Source organism: Tripterygium wilfordii, chromosome 19, assembly GCF_013401445.1.
Source record: "Tripterygium wilfordii isolate XIE 37 chromosome 19, ASM1340144v1, whole genome shotgun sequence".
NCBI lineage: Eukaryota > Viridiplantae > Streptophyta > Magnoliopsida > Celastrales > Celastraceae > Tripterygium > Tripterygium wilfordii.
The window spans coordinates 12,616,034-12,634,041 of NC_052250.1; the positions used below are offsets into that span (position 1 = coordinate 12,616,034).

Sequence of the window (18,008 nt, forward strand, 5' to 3'; positions counted from 1 at the left end):
ATCGATCAAAAAGTTTATCTCTTTGTATGAAATTATTGCTTGCTTCATCACCGGGTGGGAGGTATTCTCTTTGGAATTCGGAGTCCAAGATTTTGTCTCAACTCTCTCCCTCAACGGCTAATCTCAGTTTTTACAGAGAGCAGCTGTTGATGGAAGGGAGTTTAGACAAATTTGGCTCTTTTCAATTGCAAATCATCAAGTCAAGAACCCTTCGATCGATGCTCATCAATGGCAATTGATCGATCTGCACCAAGGGTAGCGGTGGAAATGTTGGCGTACCATAACATATATATGCCATTCCACATCCGATCGGGACGCATCGCCTGCCCCAGCCACTTCCCTCCCGATCATTTCAAGTTAACTCTCTTACTTTTCATTTTTCACTTGTGGTACTTGTTCGCTATTGGTTTCTCACCCGTATTTAGCCTTGGACGAAATTTACTACTCAATTTGACTGCAACAACCCAACTTGTGAACAACGTACGGAGTGCGACAAGGTCCTTTTCAAGTACTCAACCTGACTTGTCAACAACGCCTCGGAGTGCGACAAGGTCCTTTTCAAATACTCTTTGATTTCTCTTTGCAAAGTTCTTTTCATATTTATCTGTTGTACTTGTTCGCTATTGGTCTATTGCCCGACGGAATTTACCACTTGATTTGGCTGTATTCCCAAACAACCCGACTTGCCAACAACACCTCACAAAGTGCGACAGGGTCTACTGCCGAGGACGCTTCTCTATACTACAATTCGCCTCGAACGCAGGATATATATAGAAGAAAAGCTAAACCTAAGTTGTTGGATGTTCAAGTGCAGGTAATGGAAATCTCAATCGCATAATTACGCACGCAAGATTGGGATCCTTTCAATCTTTCATACTCTAAATCAGTAAGTCCCTCCGTTTCTAATCATATGGCTATAAGTAGACCACATCAGTTTGATATCCACACCCCTCCCAGTTGGGGACTTACGCTCGGTCCGCCACTGAGGATGTTTCTCCAAATTACAATTCACCTCAGACACAGGGTATATATCCATATATCCATTTATATACATATATATAATAGAAAAGTTTATAAATCTAAGTTCTTGAATGTTCAACTGCAGGTAATGGAAATCTCAATCGCACTCTGAGGAAATATTTGCTGTGACGTCGGATTTAAAAGACTTTTATTGCCTGTTTGGTACAGTGGATCCGAAAGCGGATCCGTTGCACCAACCTCTCTCCGTTTCCGTTGAGAAGCTCCGTGTAGGAGCATCTCTAGCGGATATATTCCGCATATTTTTTTAAATTTTTTTAATTACGGGGCCCACAAATCATTGACTTTTTGACTTTTTACCAGATTAATGTGGGCCCCACAATTTTAATAATATATTTAATAAAATAGTTACTGTTTATAAGTTTAATAAAATTAAATGATTAAAATTTTAATATAATTTTAAAATTTGATATTTATTTATCCTTAAAATTAATATAATAATAAATTAATTTATTAATATTTACAATTAATTTATTAATTTATTTATTTGACTAATTAACATTTTCAGTTTTGATATAAAAAAAATTCTAATATACTTAAATTAATTTTAATAATAAATTATATTTATTAAATTGACTAAGGAATTATTTGTTTTGTTATATTTTGAAGAGATAGGTGAGATAGAACTTAAAATGTTAACTATTACGATGTAAATATTATTTTTGATAATTTTTCTTTTTGGATTTTTCTTAACAAACGAGCATAAGTTACAATAAAATTTCATAATTTCTTATAAATTTTGCTATTGTTGTTGTTTCACAAAAAAAAAATGTTTTGATTTAATTCACAAGTAAAAATACTATCATGTTTTATTAATTACTTAAAATGCACAATACTGTTTGACCCAAACAAATAATAATAATAATAATAAACTCCATTATATTCTTATCTTCAATCCATCCTAAAATTTGCAAACTTTTGAAAGATGCAATGCTTGCAAGAATATCTGATAAAGTCTTATGATGCTATAGTGTTGAGGAAATGAAGATAAGAGGAAAATATACATAAAATTGTTCAGAATTACATGATGCATAAGAATTTTACTATAAAAAGCCTAAGCATTTTGTCCTAAGGTCTATATAACAAATGAACATGCCTCTACTAAGATAAATAATTATATCAGCAATACTTTTGTGGTCACTCGCTAGACTTCGATCCAACTTACTCTGTTGTCAAATGAAATTTTTTATACGCGTGGACCTAACAATCTAAGTTTAGACTCATATTAAATGTGCAAAGGGTAAACTTTTGTGATATTTTGTTCTCGATTACCAAAACCAAAAAAAAGTGTACATTCAAACTAAAATTATTCCTTGAAGATATTTACCTTTTTATTCTAAAGTAATGTATATACCTTTTTATTCTAAATTATAATTATTTTCAAATTGAGGTTACTTGGTCATAATTTCCTCCTTTTCTCTTGATTCTTGGAAATGGGCCTCGACAATCTCATGACATGGGCCATGGCCCAGATATCATGGTACGGCAGTTTCCGAGAGTGCGTATAAAATATAAACCGGATTACATCGACGAACCACGAAATGATAACGTGGAAGAAGATGATTGGCTCATTTTACGTGGCATCTTGTCTCATTACGCCAGCAAGTTCTCAGCAACCAAAGTTAGTCTAGAAGAAAGTAAGCTCAAACGCACCATTCTCATCATTTCAGTTAGGGTTTTTGCGAGTGAGAGATGGGGCTCTCTCTGCGATTAGCTCTGCCGTTCTTCGTAGCTTTTGTTTCGTTTCAGCAGCTCAGCGCCTCGGATGATGATACGGTAATGGCAGCTTCTCAACTTTGTGTTATATGAGTCCGAGTGTGCATTTTTGTATTGATGTCTTGTATATATGTGTTTTTTTGTTTTGTTTCTTCTTGATTTTATGCACAGATGTTAAAATAGTGATTTGTTTTGGTTTAGATCTTTTACGACTCCTTCGATGAGACCTTCGAAGGGCGATGGATCGTTTCAGATAAAGATGACTATAAAGGTAAATGTTCTGGATCTATTTTCGTCTTTCTCTGTATGTGCCATGTCCATTTGCTGCTTTTCAACTTAAAATCTTATTTTGATGATACTCTAGGTGAAGTTTCGTGTATGTTACTATGTTTGTGACCTTGTTAAGTTGTTATTACTATTATCAGTATTATCGTTTTCTGAAAACAGTGTTTTCTATATGATTGAATTTAGAAAAATGACTATTGTTTATGGTAATTTTAACAGTAGGGGCATTTATGAGGATCCGATGTTAAATTAGTCAGATTCATACAAGTGCAGTGTGTTCTGGGAAGGAAGTTTGATTGAATGGCATAAGATGCTGATTATACATAATCTTTATGGAAATTATGAGGGAACAAAAGATTTGTGTTAGATATAAATTTTTTACTCTCTAGTTCCCCGATCAAAAACATAATGATGATGGTGATGGTTTGTCTTGGAAAATTTTGAGTACATAACAATAGAGAATCACTAGACCACATGACACTGTAGTAAGGGTTTCGGGGTTTAGAGATTTTGTTTGGAATCTATACCTTGGAAGCCATTTTCAAGAACAATTCTTTTCAAGATGCATCTGTAAGCCATATCGTACCTTGCTATGTATGAAATCTGAAATTATCTCCCCAGATTTTGTTGGCCATATATGCAATTTTTTTCCATGTATGGTAGATTTTGTGTTTGGCTTTCACGTAGTACAATGTACCTTGACACTCTACTAGATGCCTATATTATACTTGTTCTGGTGTGGGGTTTTCTTTGATAGATGGCTTTCTGCGCATAAGCTCTGGCTTAATGGAATTTGCTCTAATTTTTTCGATTGTATTAAATTCATGTAATCTAGGATACTAGGCCTTTTCCTTCTGTTTGTGGCTGCATCTCCTTGATGCTTTGATAAAATTTTTCTGTTAAAAAATAGTTCTTCTGGTGCATTTGGTTGATTTTAGTATTCTCAAGTGGATTTTGGGCAGAAATTACTTGTATTTGGTTTTAGTATGAAATTTTTTGTTGTGGTTAGTTCATGTGTGATGTTTAGGTGTTTGTTAGCATTCATTTTTTATCCAATCTAAGTATGTCAGCAAGTATATTCTTTCTAGAGTTAATATTTTTGCATGAACACGTTGTGCCGTCTGAACTCATGGTTTTTCTTCTTAGAATTTAAAGATGATGTTTTATCTTCGTTTTGGTTATGGTTTTAGGTGTTTGGAAGCACTCAATGAGTGAGGGGCATGATGATTATGGACTTCTTGTGAGTGAGAAGGCCAGAAAGTATGCAATTGTCAAAGAGCTCGAGAAGCCTGTGAGTCTTAAGGATGATACCGTCGTCCTCCAATATGAGACACGCCTACAAAATGGGCTCGAGTGTGGTGGTGCATATATCAAATATCTTCGACCCCAGGAGGCTGGGTGGTTGGCTAAAGAATTTAACAACGAATCACCTTATTCTATTATGTTTGGTCCTGACAAATGTGGTGCCACAAACAAGGTGCACTTTATCCTGAACCACAAGAACCCAAGGAGCGGGGAGTTTGTTGAACATCATCTCAAGTTCCCACCCTCGGTTCCATCTGACAAGCTGTCGCATGTTTACACAGCCATTATAAAGCCTGACAATGAGCTACGTATTCTCATTGATGGGGAGGAGAAGAAGAAGGCAAATTTCCTCTCAGCTGAAGATTTTGAACCACCACTAATTCCTGCCAAAACAATCCCCGATCCAGATGATAAGAAACCCGAGGACTGGGATGAGAGAGCAAAAATTCCTGACCCCGATGCTGTGAAGCCAGATGATTGGGATGAGGATGCACCCTTGGAAATCGAAGATGGGGATGCAGTGAAACCTGAAGGCTGGCTAGATGATGAACCTCTGGAGATAGATGATCCTGAGGCAGTAAAACCTGACGATTGGGATGATGATGAGGATGGTGAATGGGAGGCGCCTAAGATTGATAACCCAAAGTGTGATACAGCCCCAGGGTGTGGTGAATGGAAGAGGCCAACAATTAGGAATCCGGCTTACAAGGGAAAATGGCATTCCCCACTCATTGATAACCCCAACTATAAGGGCATATGGAAACCCCAGGAGATTCCAAACCCAAATTACGTTGAGCTTGACAAGCCTGACTCTGAGCCTATTGCTGCCATTGGTATTGAGATTTGGACCATGCAAGATGGTATACTGTTTGACAATATTTTGATTGCAAAAGATGAAAAGGTGGCAGAGTCCTATCGGGAAACCACTTGGAAGCCAAAATTTACAGCGGAGAAAGAGAAACAGAAGGTGGAGGATGAAGCTGCTGGTTCAGATGGTGCTCTTGCAGGCTTCCAGGTAATGAATTGGGCATTCTTTTCTGACAAATTGTGGTTATTTGAGGTGGAGCAGTCTTTTCTTCTCCTGATTGCTGTATTATCTCTTACCCTCTAATTTATTTCATGCAGAAGAAGGTGTTCGATTTCCTATACAAGATTGCTGATATTCCATTCTTGAGTTCGCATAAGCTTAAAATTCTTGTAAGTCATGATGTAGCTGTTCGTACGTGGTGCAAATTATAGAACTATTAGAGGGATATGGCTTGATATACAGCTCGTCTTGCAGGATATAATTGAAAAGGGAGAGAAGCAACCCAATCTTACCATTGGGGTCCTCGTCTCTATTGTTGTGGTCATTACCACCATTTTATTTAAGATTATCTTTGGAGGAAAGAAGCCGGTAAGTATCGGATTTTGCATTCTTAATTAGGAAGCTCTAATGTACATCAACACGCTAATCTTATCATGTTGGTACTCAATTTACAGGCAAAGGTAGAGCCAAAAGCCAGTGTTGCTGCTGAGACATCCAACAAAGAAGGAGCCAGTGAAGAGAAAGAGGAAGAGAACGAGAGGGAAGATACCGGTGCTGCTCCACGCCGGAGAAGAAGTGAGAACTAAGATATGAAAGTGAGGGCTTGTGGCTATGGTATTTCACTTTTGGGAGAAACAAGGTTTATAGTCGTTTCGTAGTTAGAGATTCTTGACTGTTGGTATTTTTTGTTGCAGCTTTCTTTTGAAACATGATGATGTGTGAAGAGTGTAAATGCGACAATCGATTAGGCCTTTCGTTTTATGCCTCGAAGTTTGTCTGCTGAGAATTTTAAGGGTAATGAACACTCCGATAGTTTCTTACACACTAAAAACTGCTAATATGAGTGAGAGTTTCTTATTCTTGCCTCTTTCTTTACATCCAATCGCTCTGGCCTGCTATCGAAGGGATCATACTACTGCATTTCCCGAGCAAGAAGTACGTATTCCCCAGTGCTGCTTTCTGCCTTCTCTTCGTAGTACCCTCTGTGAGCTTGTGGCTGAGGGCTTAGTATGCTTTTGCCTACCTCGTAAACAATGTATGGTTTTGACTTTTGAGACAATCAAATTTTAATTTCATGAAATTATTTTGAGATGCATTGTAAAAAATCATTTCTATGGGGATTTTGTTATATAAAGAAGGTACATCCATCACAGATGCACGTCATAAACAGAGTCACACAGACCTGCAACTGAGAAAAGACGGAAATAAAAATGAAGTTTAAATGAGACAACAAAATTTATGACAATACTGAAACCACAATGCAGCATGACCAAAATAATAGCTGCCCGACAGAGCATAACAAACACAAGTGAAACGAACAAGACGCTATTCTACAGAATATGTCACTGAATTAAAATTAAAACAACAAACAAAAATATGTGGTCCACAGGATCGACTGCAGGACACATACTCTGAGATTATTCTATTTTTCTGTTTTCCCCTATTATGAAAGAAAGCGGCAGACTAATCTTACAGGTGTTCCCTAATGAGGGATTTTAGGAGATTCATTAGGGTTCTCCTTTCACCTCCACCCATACGCAGAGTGATACGAATATCCCACATTGCTTAGATATGATAGTTGTGATCTATTGATAAGGGGGGCATTTCAGCCAACAAGTTTTCTAGGTAGTAGTCTATTGGGCTTGTTGATTACAACCAGTCCATATGTGAGTAGTGGATGGGTTTGTGTGGTTGGTTAAAGAATGTATGGGCATGTTGGGTGTATGTATGGGCGTGCATCTGGCCTAGTTCTTAACAATTGGTATCGGAGCTGTTCGATCTTTGCACTTGTGGGTGTTTGGACCTCCCTTCGTCCAGGTATGAGACTAGACTGGGTCCTCACGAGTCTACACTTGTGGGTGTTTGATCTAGTGGTACTGGTAAAGACCCCAGTCCAATGAAAGACCCCTACTGAGTGCAGCAGATGTGGACATCGGCTTAGTGAAGCGGGGCCACATTGCTTAGATATGATAGTTGTGATCTATTGATAAGGAGGGCAAATATCTTCCTTAATCAGCCAACAAGTTTTCTAGATAGTGGTTGAGCTTGTGTGGTTGGTTAAGGAATGTATGGACATGTTAGGTGTGTGTATAGACCCACACCTGACCTGGTTCTTAGGTAGATTAGTTTGTTCAGTAGGGAAAAGAATTGAAGGATAATATACATCACTACTGCAGTGCAACTGTACAAGACCATAAACGAGGATGAAATGAATACCACCTCAAAGAAAAAAAAACATCCACTCAACAGCAAAACTGTTTATAATGTCCCCCCATGGAGACAGCAAGGATAAGTTACAGTTCCTTATTAGAGGCAGTCTGTAATAAATTTTGTTGCTCTCCTAAAAGGAAATCTGAAAAAATAAAAATTGGCAAAACAAAACTTCAAAAAGTTTTACCAACAAAGTTATGCTGCAATATTTCCTCGATCTGTTACACTATAAGAGGATGACTATTGCCCATAATTTTAAGTCATCTTCGCCACTTCAAGTTTCGTTTTACCTAATATTACCTCGGTCATCATTTTAGATAACTATTTAGATCATAGTTATCGCCGGCCACCAGTCTTCCTAACAGGTGGAGCGCTATCCTCATCATCTGAGTGAACATCTCCATACTCCCAAATACCATGTCTACCAGTACGAGCTTCTTCCTGGAATTTCTCCAAATTCTCGAGGGCCACCTGCCTTTCCTTAGAATCCCATCTCCTCCCTTTCTCGACTCTTGCCAATCCTTCCTGAAAATATTGTGAACAAGTCAGAAAAAAGTTTCTCAGAAGATGAGCTGAGCCACCAATTTTGAACATTTTGTGCTTATGTAATTAGAAAGATGTCACCACTGAAAATAGGAATATTGCTAATGCAAATAATAAAGTAAACTGCCAATTAAGGACGATGGCAAGGCCTCATGAAGTAAAGGTAAGTGCTTTAATTCTCGAAAACAGGGAGTGAGCCTAATGAAAAAAAATGTAAGGACACTGGCCGGCCTCCTTTACCATTAGATGAAGTTAATAGCTAACGTTAAGTGAGGTGTGTTATTATGAATTTTCATCTAAACAACCACCTAATGGCAGGCTACAAGCGAAGACTTCCCAGTAGAAACGATCAAGCTACGAAATGACATCAGTGAATAAATGAACCAGAAAAAATTAAGAAAGCTACTATTCAAACCTGCAGCATGGCGGCATTTATGCTAATTTCAGCATCCACAGCTACCAGAGTTACAAGAAGAACTGGTCCAGTTCCCTGTCCTTTAACTTTCCCTCCTGATATATCCCTTTCCTCTATCTTGGCCCGGAACTCTTTTCCACTGTTTAATGTGTGATCACTCAGATACTGAGCTGCTTCAGTACCATGGTCATCTTCCAAGTTCGGAACCTTAATATATGCAAGGCTGAACAGCTGAGCAAGACCAGGTGAGGAGGATACTGAGGCATCGAGAGGCCTTAAATGACTGTAGGGAACAACCTCCTGATTTCCGTAATCTATGTAGAACACTTCGAACTTGTCTTTGGAGGTTTCGACAACTCCACGAGGTGCATTGACAATCTTTAACATGCCAAAATAGAGAACTTCAGTACAAAAAGACAAGCAAGTGAATTATGCAAATAAGGTTAAAAAAGGAGACACTGTTTGTGTTCAGTCAAGTGATACAGAACACATCAATACTGGCCCACAATAAGGGTTTATCGTATTATGTATTAGTTATGAAACTACAGCAATGTTCAAAAGATAAAAGAGTAACATAGTAAACTGCTCAAATCCAATTAAAGGAAGTGAGGACCGGATTAACTTTCTTGACCTATAATATTGGGCGGGTTTCAGAGTTACGTTCTTTGCAGGGTGTGACTAGGAATGACTAAAGTCACTAAACCTACCATGTTGTCAACAATCCAAATTGAGCTCTTCTGCTTGAATTCAAAATTCCAGTCCAACTCTCAAGACAAACACTTGTGTACATAGAAATGACAGCGAAAAATAGTTGGATCGGTGATGATGATGACAACTTATCTCCAACATTCCTCACAATAGAAAAGCGAGAGCACTTGAATTATGAGGAATTAAATCCCACAGCTCCCCCCTGACGTGCCCCCAATAAGAAAGAAAGAGGGTAAAACAAAAATAACCCTCCCTATTCCTCTATGTGCCAGTGGATATAATAGACATGAAGCATCAATCACTCACACCTCATTTAACCACTGTTTTTTCATTACTCAAACTTTTATGACAAGCATAGTTAAACATAAGACTAATATATTCATGAATTTCCATCAACAAAATGACATTCAAATGTGTATGAACTTAGATGTTAAAATTGTTTTAAGATAAACTTCAAATACATATTGCATTCTCACATACCACCGGCATGGTTCCAACCTGGGCCTATAGTCATTCCTACCTCTCAAATTTCATAATTTCATAGTCCCAACAATGCTCAGTTGCACTCTTTCTAGATTTTACCCAAAAAAAAAAAGCCTATCTGCTCAAGTATTTCAGCAGTAGAATTCAAGTTCTACTAACATATAAAAACAAACTCGCAAGAGAAATTGATCACTTAATGCAAATGAAGTACATTGCTTAAAGCCAATATTAAGGGAAATGAACTAGATTTTCACTCACCATTGCTCGGTTCCATGAATTATCTGCACTAAATTGAGCCAAGACAATGTCACCCTTTTTAGGATTGAAAGCTCCTATAACAGGAGCTTCCTGGAGGTGCAAGGATGCAAGTTGTTTCTGAATGGAGGCCACTTTCTGATCCCCAACTGTCTGGGCATAAAACTTTCCACCACCCAGAACTTCAGTGACAACCACCTGAAAGCAGCAAGTATGAAGATTATCCTTCAGAAGAGGTTATAAACTTGAAGTCATCATGTAATAGGCACCTTTAGCACTTCTTTCTGTTTGCTTTCAACTGCAGCAGCACCATTGGAGACTTCCTCCCCTTCAACGTAATTCTCCCATATCTGCAACCAAAGAAACAGTATGGTTATTCTATTATGAGTCTCATGAGTCCAAACAAGGGAAATAGCTTTTCCACAATGCAGAGTGCTTTCTCCTCCCAGCAACCCTTGGTGACACGAGTCTTGCGCATGGGTTTGCCATTTTTTCAAATAATTAACAGTAAAAGAAAAAAGGACTAAACACTTTGCTTCTTACTTTCAGTTTCTGTTTTTTGGCAGACTCCTCAGCCTGTTCAAGAAGATGGGCATCAGGAATCCTGTCACTGCCAAAGGAAGTTTGTAGTTTTGCCAATCCAGCCTCAAGAAGAGTAATTGCCACATTGGTCCTTGACTCCCAGAGAGATCCCAAAAATGTCCCAGTTCTATCAACAGTTTCTACTTCAATCTGGCACAAACTAAAGATAAGAAAACTGCCATGTCAAATACTAACCGTTTATAAAGACAGGCTAGTACCTCAACATCTCTCTGCATGATCTTTCGTCTCATTAATGCGATTGCTTCTTCTGAATATGGCTCATTACGCCCAGGACATCTAACACCGGAGAGTGAGAAGGCAATGCTGCATGTTTCCTTCGGGATCAACAATTTAAAACGATGACCACTCAGGACATACTCGAGAACAGCAGGGGTCTTCCTACTACGGTGCAGAAATGGCAAGAAGTCTCTAGCTTTCTTGACTGATGCCTGAAGGAGACATAAAAAAGAGAGAATAATTTTCAGCAGGACAGCAAAGTCGTATGCAATTTTGCATGCTAGTATCATGTCTCACCGTTGTCAAGTCGGTTATATGCATGACTGGAGGATCCTTGGCAGAATGGAGCCCTTTCTTCCCAGAAATAGAACGTGATTCAGCAGCTAGAAGGGCGTCATAATAGTTTGATCTTTCCTCAAAATCTCTATGTCGAATCACATTTCCAAAGCCACGGGCAACCACCAGCTCAGCAACATTCATCCCGGCTTGCTGGTTGCCAGCAGTTGGTGGAGCAGCTTCATCACCCTCACTCTTAACAGGAGTCAAGAGGAAAACTGAACCAAAATCCATTACTCTTGAATCTGCAGGGCCACCAGTAGGTCCATCAGCCATGGAGACCTTCCTAGAATATTCCATTTGCACATTCACCTGGAAAGTCATTTGATCATATTATAATTAATTCTAAACCATACTGAAAATTAATTACATTACTTTAGCTTTTTATGTAGTCCTACTTGTCGTCCAATAAGGCGTGTTCTTAAAAACTCTTTAGCTTCACGGGCATAAGGAGCTGGCTTTTCATCTCTGCGAGGGTTGCCAATTTTCGGACACCTAATACTTGAAAGGTTGACTCGTCGCTCTGCTAATGGACTGCCATATGGTACAGAATCATCAGCCACAATGATGCAGTCCCCACTTACAACCTCCACAACCTGGGAAAAGCCAGAAACAACAAATAGAAAGGTGAGAAATAAGATAAATGTTTAGCTAGCAATCAATCAGGAACCGATCAATTACTACCTTTCCGGTGAAATTCTGGTCATGAATTGCTTTTGAATTTGTAGCTGGGGGTACATAGTTTGTCCAAGATCTCAACCTAGTTTTCTTTGCTTGGAGCTCTGCATTCTTAAGCCGCCGCTTGGCATCATCTTCCATCATGCTAGCACTCCATTCGACATATTTAGCCAAACCCTAAATCAAGGAAGGGATGCAAAATGCCATAGAGATTTATTCAGAACACCTATATGTATTCTGAGAGTAATTAAGCATATCAGATACAACAGACTTTACAAGATAGAACAGTGCACTTAAAATGATTGGGATTACTTAAGGCTTAGATGAAGATGTTGATGGTAAGCATGTTAAGTAACTCTGGATATTTTAAGTAACTTGGCAATTACTTAAAAATCACTAGGTTCAGGGTAACATTAAATTTGGAACATTCAAGTAATCTCATTAAACAAGTTTAAGAACCCTGGACAAACTATATAACCACATTATTAAACCTTTAACCAATTCTCATATAATATGGAAGCTCTTCAAAGAAAAACATACGAGAAGCAAAAAACAGAAGGACACTATTTAGGGTGCAGATAGATAAGATTAACATATAAAACCAGAATGAGGTAATGCAGAGCCAAAAATAGACAGGAAGGTACAAATTTCTAGCAGAAATTAGCAAAATATAAACAAAAAAGAAATCAGTTATTCCTTTACTGCCTGAAACATCAGCACATCACAATATAAAACATGCATATTATTCTCTCCAAGTATCTTAGAAAAAGGAATACACAACACAAACAGATTATGAAGTTTCTTATAGCTTGACATACTGTCAGATACGAAGCTGTTAAAGTAACAAGAAGTAGGCATTCTTAAGACACCTGTTTCAAATCAGTAGCATATGCAGGCATTAAGAACCAATTCCTTAACATTTAAACAGAAACATGAACTAAATCTACAATCTTGGTATGAAATTGCTGCATGCAAACATTGAACACTAGAATCGATGCCTAACGACCCATATGAAAATTCCTAGCTCCTTGCATCTATGTGGGTGTTATATAGTCAATTGAACTGTACATACATTTTCCACAAGCTCTAATGCGAGGTCCTTTGCTGTTTCCCCATCAGGATAGTAGACAGAACCAATCAAATTGCTGAATTTGTCAACACCTTCTAGGACAATACGTACCTGTAAAAATCCACCTTCAGTTTAATGCAAAAGGAAGAAAAAAATACAAAGAATAATAGTGACGATCATGATGGTGAAGATAATATTAAAGTATTAAACCATGGTGGCATGTTACTCACATCTCTATTCAAAACACGAATCTCAGTAAAATGTTTGGCTTCTAGTCCAAATGGATCAGGAGCAACTTCATTAGATGATGCTGCTGAGATGGCAAGCCTCTGAGCTGAAGTTAAAGGACCTCGAGGTTCACCAGAAACATTTCCGTTTGGTTCATCAGAAGACATATCTGATCCAGTAACAATTTCAGGTGTTGCTCTTCTTCCCATTGATGGGGCCTGCAGGATAAAGGATCAGCATCGATGTACCCAAAAAAGATGGATTTTAGAACAAGAAAATAAAATCTGCACCATAAAACACACCTGGATCCCCGCAACAAACACTTGGACAAACTGAAAGTCCGGAAGCAGATAGACTCTGATGGTACTACCATCACGAACCTGCTCAACAATACCTTGCATGGGTGTCCCCTTGTTTGCCGCTAGCAAGCCCATGGCATCCAAGTTACTAGGATCTCCAATGGCAGAAGGAGGTAGATTCCTGATGGCTGCCTCAGCAGCACCTGGAGCCTGCAATCAGAAATAAATTAATGAATGCATAAATTAAATTGTCATTTAGAGCACCTCGCAACTGCTACATACTTGAAAGCATTACGCCAAATAATTTATGATTTCATAAAGAGAAATACTAAAGACTTTAATTAAGATGAGGAAACTGAAAGAACTGGTTTAAGGTAAAATAGGATTAGTGCACTAAATAGGATGACCCTGATTAAGGTAAAATTCAACAGTTTGGCTGCGTAATTATTGACGAGCTTATAATTTCGCACAGGCCCCAACTGTACTGGGCCTCAGAACACAAATCAACTTTGCAATATATGTAACAGGACCCATCATTTGATTTTTCAAATTACTTGTTCTGGTTCCGTTCCTGGTAAGAAATAAGCAGACTATAAACTGTCCACATACACAAAAAACAAAAGCCAATCTGGAGGACCAAGAACTGAAACTTCAAAATGGCCTGAACTAATTTCATAACCCTTAGAATCTACTACCACAACAGCATTAAAAAAATCATGAGACAAACTTGCAGTAAAGATGTCAGTCAATGAACCTACACATGATGGAAATTATTATCAAATAGTTCCTACCTGAGATATTGCTTAACTAAAAATAAGGGGAAAAAAACAGAATAAGTAGTAGTAAAATATGGCTGCTTTGCCTAAACAGGATATCTTATATCCCTGTCAAAGATCACTTTTGCTAAGGAATGGTCCCTCTCATGATCTCCTCGCTATCTAGACCCAAAATTTCGACATTAGATTCTTTCCCTTGATTTTTCTCTATTAGACCATCAGTGAGGATATGAAATAAAATTGAAGTTGACTGGTAAAAGAAAGGAAGACGAAACTAAGAAGAATCATTGCCCTGAGGAAGGACTCGAAAACGATCTATAAAATGATGAGGCACCAGAAAAAGTCTCGGGATTAGGAGAACAATTAATAAAAACAATAGTTCATGAGTGTCAATTCTATTTCAGCAAAGTTAAACAAAAACCAATCAACAATATTATGAAGCTTTCAATAATTGAAGAAGTTGAGTTAGGCGTAAGACAAAAAAAATCCCTAATTTAACAAAATAATGATTACAGAATACAGATATGATACAACATATCGCAGAAGGTATGACAACAAATCCAAGAACAGCGAAGAGTGACATCTATCTCCATAAATGTGCTAAAATGGTTTCTCCTCAACTTTAAGTTTTTGTTCTTTTATGGTCAACTTTGATCAAATTGCCTTATCTATTAAAGTAACAGAAAAAAGACTAAAATGAATTAATAAGGGATGAAAGACTACCTAGAACTAATTACACATAAAAAACCTCAAGAGTGTTTTGCACAAATTTAATGCTGTACTTCTTCAGTGCAAACAACAAGTAAACTGAATCTCAAATACTATGAACCTCATCAACAAATTGCATATGTAAATGAGTTGCTAAAGTGTGAATTATTTGGCTTAACTAATACCCAGTTAGAAGAAGCCTTACCAGGACATACCACTAGCCATTCAAACTAATGAAAAGAAGTCTTACCAGGACTTACCAAATTCACTAGCCAGGCCTACTAATTAAAGTGCGTGAAAACATATGTGAGCAGAGAAAAAAACAACCTTGCTCCAACGACCAAGACCCTGTTGCTTAGCTTGCTCTTCAAGCCGTAGCAGATCTGCAAGTACTGGACTTGCTTCAACCTTCTGTTGACCTTGCTCCCTGACCTGTACTACCGGCTCAGCTAATGCCCGAGAAAATGAAAACAACAAGTAAGAAAACTAAGTACTCTGTACAGATAAAACCTTTGCCCAGCCTTCCGAAACAACCAACATTGCAACATTTTTGTCACCAAGATAAACGGATCCAAATTCCCGGTTTATGGATGGAACAATATAATCCACTCTGAAAGTGACCTCCTGTTAAATGAATATTTCTGTTCAGATGTAACATGCTAAAGTCACAGCCATCACTGTTAAAGAAATATATTAAATAGGCACCTTTCCAATACAAAGCTTCCTCAAATACTCCCTGCTGTCCCAAGCAAATGGTTCGTCAACACCCCCTTTACGGGCCTGGGAATAAAAGAAAACAAGAACGTACCAATACCAGCCTGTAGTCAAAGCCATCCATACGACACAAACAAACTGCTCTATGTTTTTCACACCACCACTAAATCAAATACAAAGAAAGTTGGTAACCGATCCTCATTGTCCCATGCTAGAAAGCCGACCAGATGTGGAAAATAAGTAATGGTGATTCGTGTGATGTTAACACCCATGATCAAGCTAGATGCCATATAAATAGATCTCCATGGAGCACTTGTGATTAAAGCCCAATACAATTTTTTTCTCAAGGAAGAGCATATAATTTGTTCTGCCATACATGATACCCCCCCGCCAAAAAAAAAAACAGCAAAAAGAGTAGGTTTACCAGTCTTGGAGCAATTAGAGATGACAAAGTGATTGTCTTCTCCAGCGGAGGTCCAGGTGTTTTGCTGGTCAAAGCCATTATCACCAAGCTGTCCCCTGAGGGAACAGCCTTTACCCTTCCTCTGAACATTTGTGTGCTCCCAGCTGTTGTTGTTGCCATCCCACCAGCAAGATCTGCAACGTTAAAAAATAAACGAATAAAAAACTTAGAAGAAAAATTAAAATTCATTCATTATATGCAAGACGACAGAAAATTCAGCTCAGTACAAGTTGTGTATAATCTTTAAATCTTCTCCCTATCCGGACAGTTTTTCAATATAACGATGTCAATAACGTATAATCCGAAGCAAACACCAACATGCAATGACTATCTCCATAGATTTATTCGATCAGAGACCAAAAGAATCAAACATGACATAAAATCAAGTAAACCAAACAACACAAAACGACGACAGCATAAAAAGATGTGAGAACGCAAAATTAAGATCAGCAACATATGAAACTCTTCAGATCCGTAATCCACACCATCAAATTTATCGAAAACGATCAAGAAAATCACCGCATGCATCAATACAAAACAACATAATCAATCACTACAAATGCGAATATATACCACCTCGATCTGCGATTTCAAACAAGAAACTCAAGAAACACTGATGAAAACACAAGTACAGTGATCCGTATAATGTGATCTATAACAGAAAAAGACGTTTACCTGTTTCGATTGTAGAAGCAAAACTGAGACTGTTTGGTTAGCGACGGTGGAGTAAAGGACTGATCAGAGACGAAAGAGCGTTAGCACGATGAGCTTAGTAAATATACACAAGCAGATGGAATGGCTTGTGAATATACGCCCCTTCTTTTCATATAAAATTACTTAAAATACCATGGATAGTCGCCGTCACGCCGGCTAGTGGAGTCTAGAGGACATACACCGATACACTTCACTTCTTCCAGCTTTGTACAATAATCTACTGATCTGGAATCGGATAGGGTTTTTTTGTTTTTTTAGTACAAGTACAAACACAATATACGACACACCACCAGATCAAGCCTATGAAAGTACAGATGTCAACAGGCCCCACGCAGGAGGCACAAATCAAACCCACGCAGGGGCCGACTATCAAGCCCATGTAGGGGCAGACGAAGCCCACACACCTCCTTGTAAATATTCGGAGGAGGTGAGACTATAACCCATGACCTCAGTCAGGAACATGCAAAGTCATTCTTTTAATATAAAATTACTTAAAATACCATGGATAGGCGTCGTCACGCCGGTTAGTAGAGTCTACAGAACATACACTTCACTTATTCTGACTTTGTACAGTAATCTATTGATCTGGAATCAGATAAATTTTTTTTAACGGGTAGGATTTTCCTTCTTTTAATATAAAAGTACTTAAAATACCATGGATAGATGCCATCACACCGGCTAATAGAGTTTACAGAACATACACGTCACTTCTTTCGATTTTGTATAGTAATTTATTGATCTGGAATCTGGATAAGTTTCTTTTTTTAAATGGGGAGGGAACTCGAGACCTAGTTATTGGGTGATACACATTATCTTTGTCATTCCAATTAGTGGTTCGGGTGTGAAATTTGAAAAAATTGATCGTCCCATTCACGGAAAATTATTATTCATAATAATTGAAATTAATTTTGTTTGTCTCCCAGAAATCACAATTAATGCCTCCCAAAAAAGGCATAGAATTTATTTATTGTTTCTTTTGGAAATTGAATAATAATTCTTTTTTAGCGGAGTTAATTAATGTTCAAAGTGTTTGTCTGTTGGAACATGCTTTCCCTGGTATTTTACTGTTTGGGGCTATGTCAGATGATGCAGTGACTTTATTTGCGGTTATGTTAAGTGTTAACCACTTTTTTTGTGTTTTTCCACTAATCGGCATGGCATGGACTGCGCAGTAATTTCACAATCGGTAACGATCTCTCGATCTGACAGTCACAGACT

At 38.0% G+C, this 18,008-nt stretch overlaps 2 protein-coding genes across 6 annotated transcripts; one reads left to right on the forward strand and one right to left on the reverse strand.

Annotated features, from left to right (window-relative positions):
* Positions 1 to 2,652: 2,652 nt before the first annotated feature.
* LOC119985829 (calnexin homolog) lies at positions 2,653 to 6,477 on the forward strand. Of its 4 annotated transcripts, XR_005465167.1 has the most exons (8): positions 2,653 to 2,814; positions 2,956 to 3,025; positions 4,230 to 5,359; positions 5,470 to 5,541; positions 5,627 to 5,740; positions 5,827 to 5,967; positions 6,067 to 6,166; positions 6,277 to 6,477. XR_005465167.1 is itself a non-coding variant. In XM_038830254.1 (7 exons), exons 1-6 carry the CDS (start codon positions 2,731 to 2,733, stop codon positions 5,956 to 5,958), a joined length of 1,602 nt encoding a protein of 533 aa, XP_038686182.1. In that variant the 5' UTR covers positions 2,653 to 2,730; the 3' UTR covers positions 5,959 to 5,967; positions 6,067 to 6,455. The 4 variants fall into 4 exon arrangements, 2 of the variants coding, with proteins under 2 accessions (XP_038686182.1, XP_038686181.1); XR_005465166.1 differs by having other exon boundaries at positions 5,827 to 6,166; positions 6,277 to 6,461; XM_038830254.1 differs by having other exon boundaries at positions 6,067 to 6,455.
* Positions 6,478 to 7,560: 1,083 nt separating this feature from the next.
* Positions 7,561 to 16,941, reverse strand: LOC119985658 (ribonuclease TUDOR 1-like). Of its 2 annotated transcripts, XM_038829963.1 has the most exons (18): positions 16,923 to 16,941; positions 16,752 to 16,810; positions 16,038 to 16,210; positions 15,605 to 15,679; positions 15,410 to 15,523; positions 15,227 to 15,331; positions 13,419 to 13,625; positions 13,119 to 13,334; positions 12,892 to 12,999; positions 11,826 to 11,996; positions 11,540 to 11,737; positions 11,103 to 11,453; positions 10,787 to 11,017; positions 10,530 to 10,718; positions 10,256 to 10,336; positions 9,990 to 10,184; positions 8,541 to 8,918; positions 7,561 to 8,107 (listed from the first exon to the last, which is right to left on the reverse strand). In XM_038829963.1, the coding sequence occupies exons 3-18, from the start codon at positions 16,194 to 16,196 to the stop codon at positions 7,919 to 7,921; spliced, it is 2,967 nt and encodes a 988-aa protein (XP_038685891.1). In that variant the 5' UTR covers positions 16,197 to 16,210; positions 16,752 to 16,810; positions 16,923 to 16,941; the 3' UTR covers positions 7,561 to 7,918. The 2 variants fall into 2 exon arrangements, with proteins under 2 accessions (XP_038685891.1, XP_038685890.1); XM_038829962.1 differs by lacking the exon at positions 16,923 to 16,941 and having other exon boundaries at positions 16,752 to 16,896.
* Between the last annotated feature and the right edge of the window lie 1,067 nt (positions 16,942 to 18,008).

What these genes read in the sequence shown, in the direction of transcription:
- LOC119985829 (XM_038830254.1), top strand. Translation starts at nt 2,731, where the DNA reads ATGGGGCTCTCTCTGCGATTAGCTCTGCCGTTCTTCGTAGCTTTTGTT. An exon ending in GCGCCTCGGATGATGATACG is followed by an intron (nt 2,815 to 2,955) that starts GTAATGGCAGCT and finishes GTTTTGGTTTAG; the next exon opens with ATCTTTTACGACTCCTTCGA. An exon ending in GTGCTCTTGCAGGCTTCCAG is followed by an intron (nt 5,360 to 5,469) that starts GTAATGAATTGG and finishes TATTTCATGCAG; the next exon opens with AAGAAGGTGTTCGATTTCCT.
- LOC119985658 (XM_038829963.1), bottom strand. Translation starts at nt 16,196, where the DNA reads ATGGCAACAACAACAGCTGGGAGCACACAAATGTTCAGAGGAAGGGTA. An exon ending in CTCTAATTGCTCCAAGACTG is followed by an intron (nt 15,680 to 16,037) that starts GTAAACCTACTC and finishes TTTTATTCCCAG; the next exon opens with GCCCGTAAAGGGGGTGTTGA. An exon ending in ACCAGAATTTCACCGGAAAG is followed by an intron (nt 11,738 to 11,825) that starts GTAGTAATTGAT and finishes GGCTTTTCCCAG; the next exon opens with GTTGTGGAGGTTGTAAGTGG.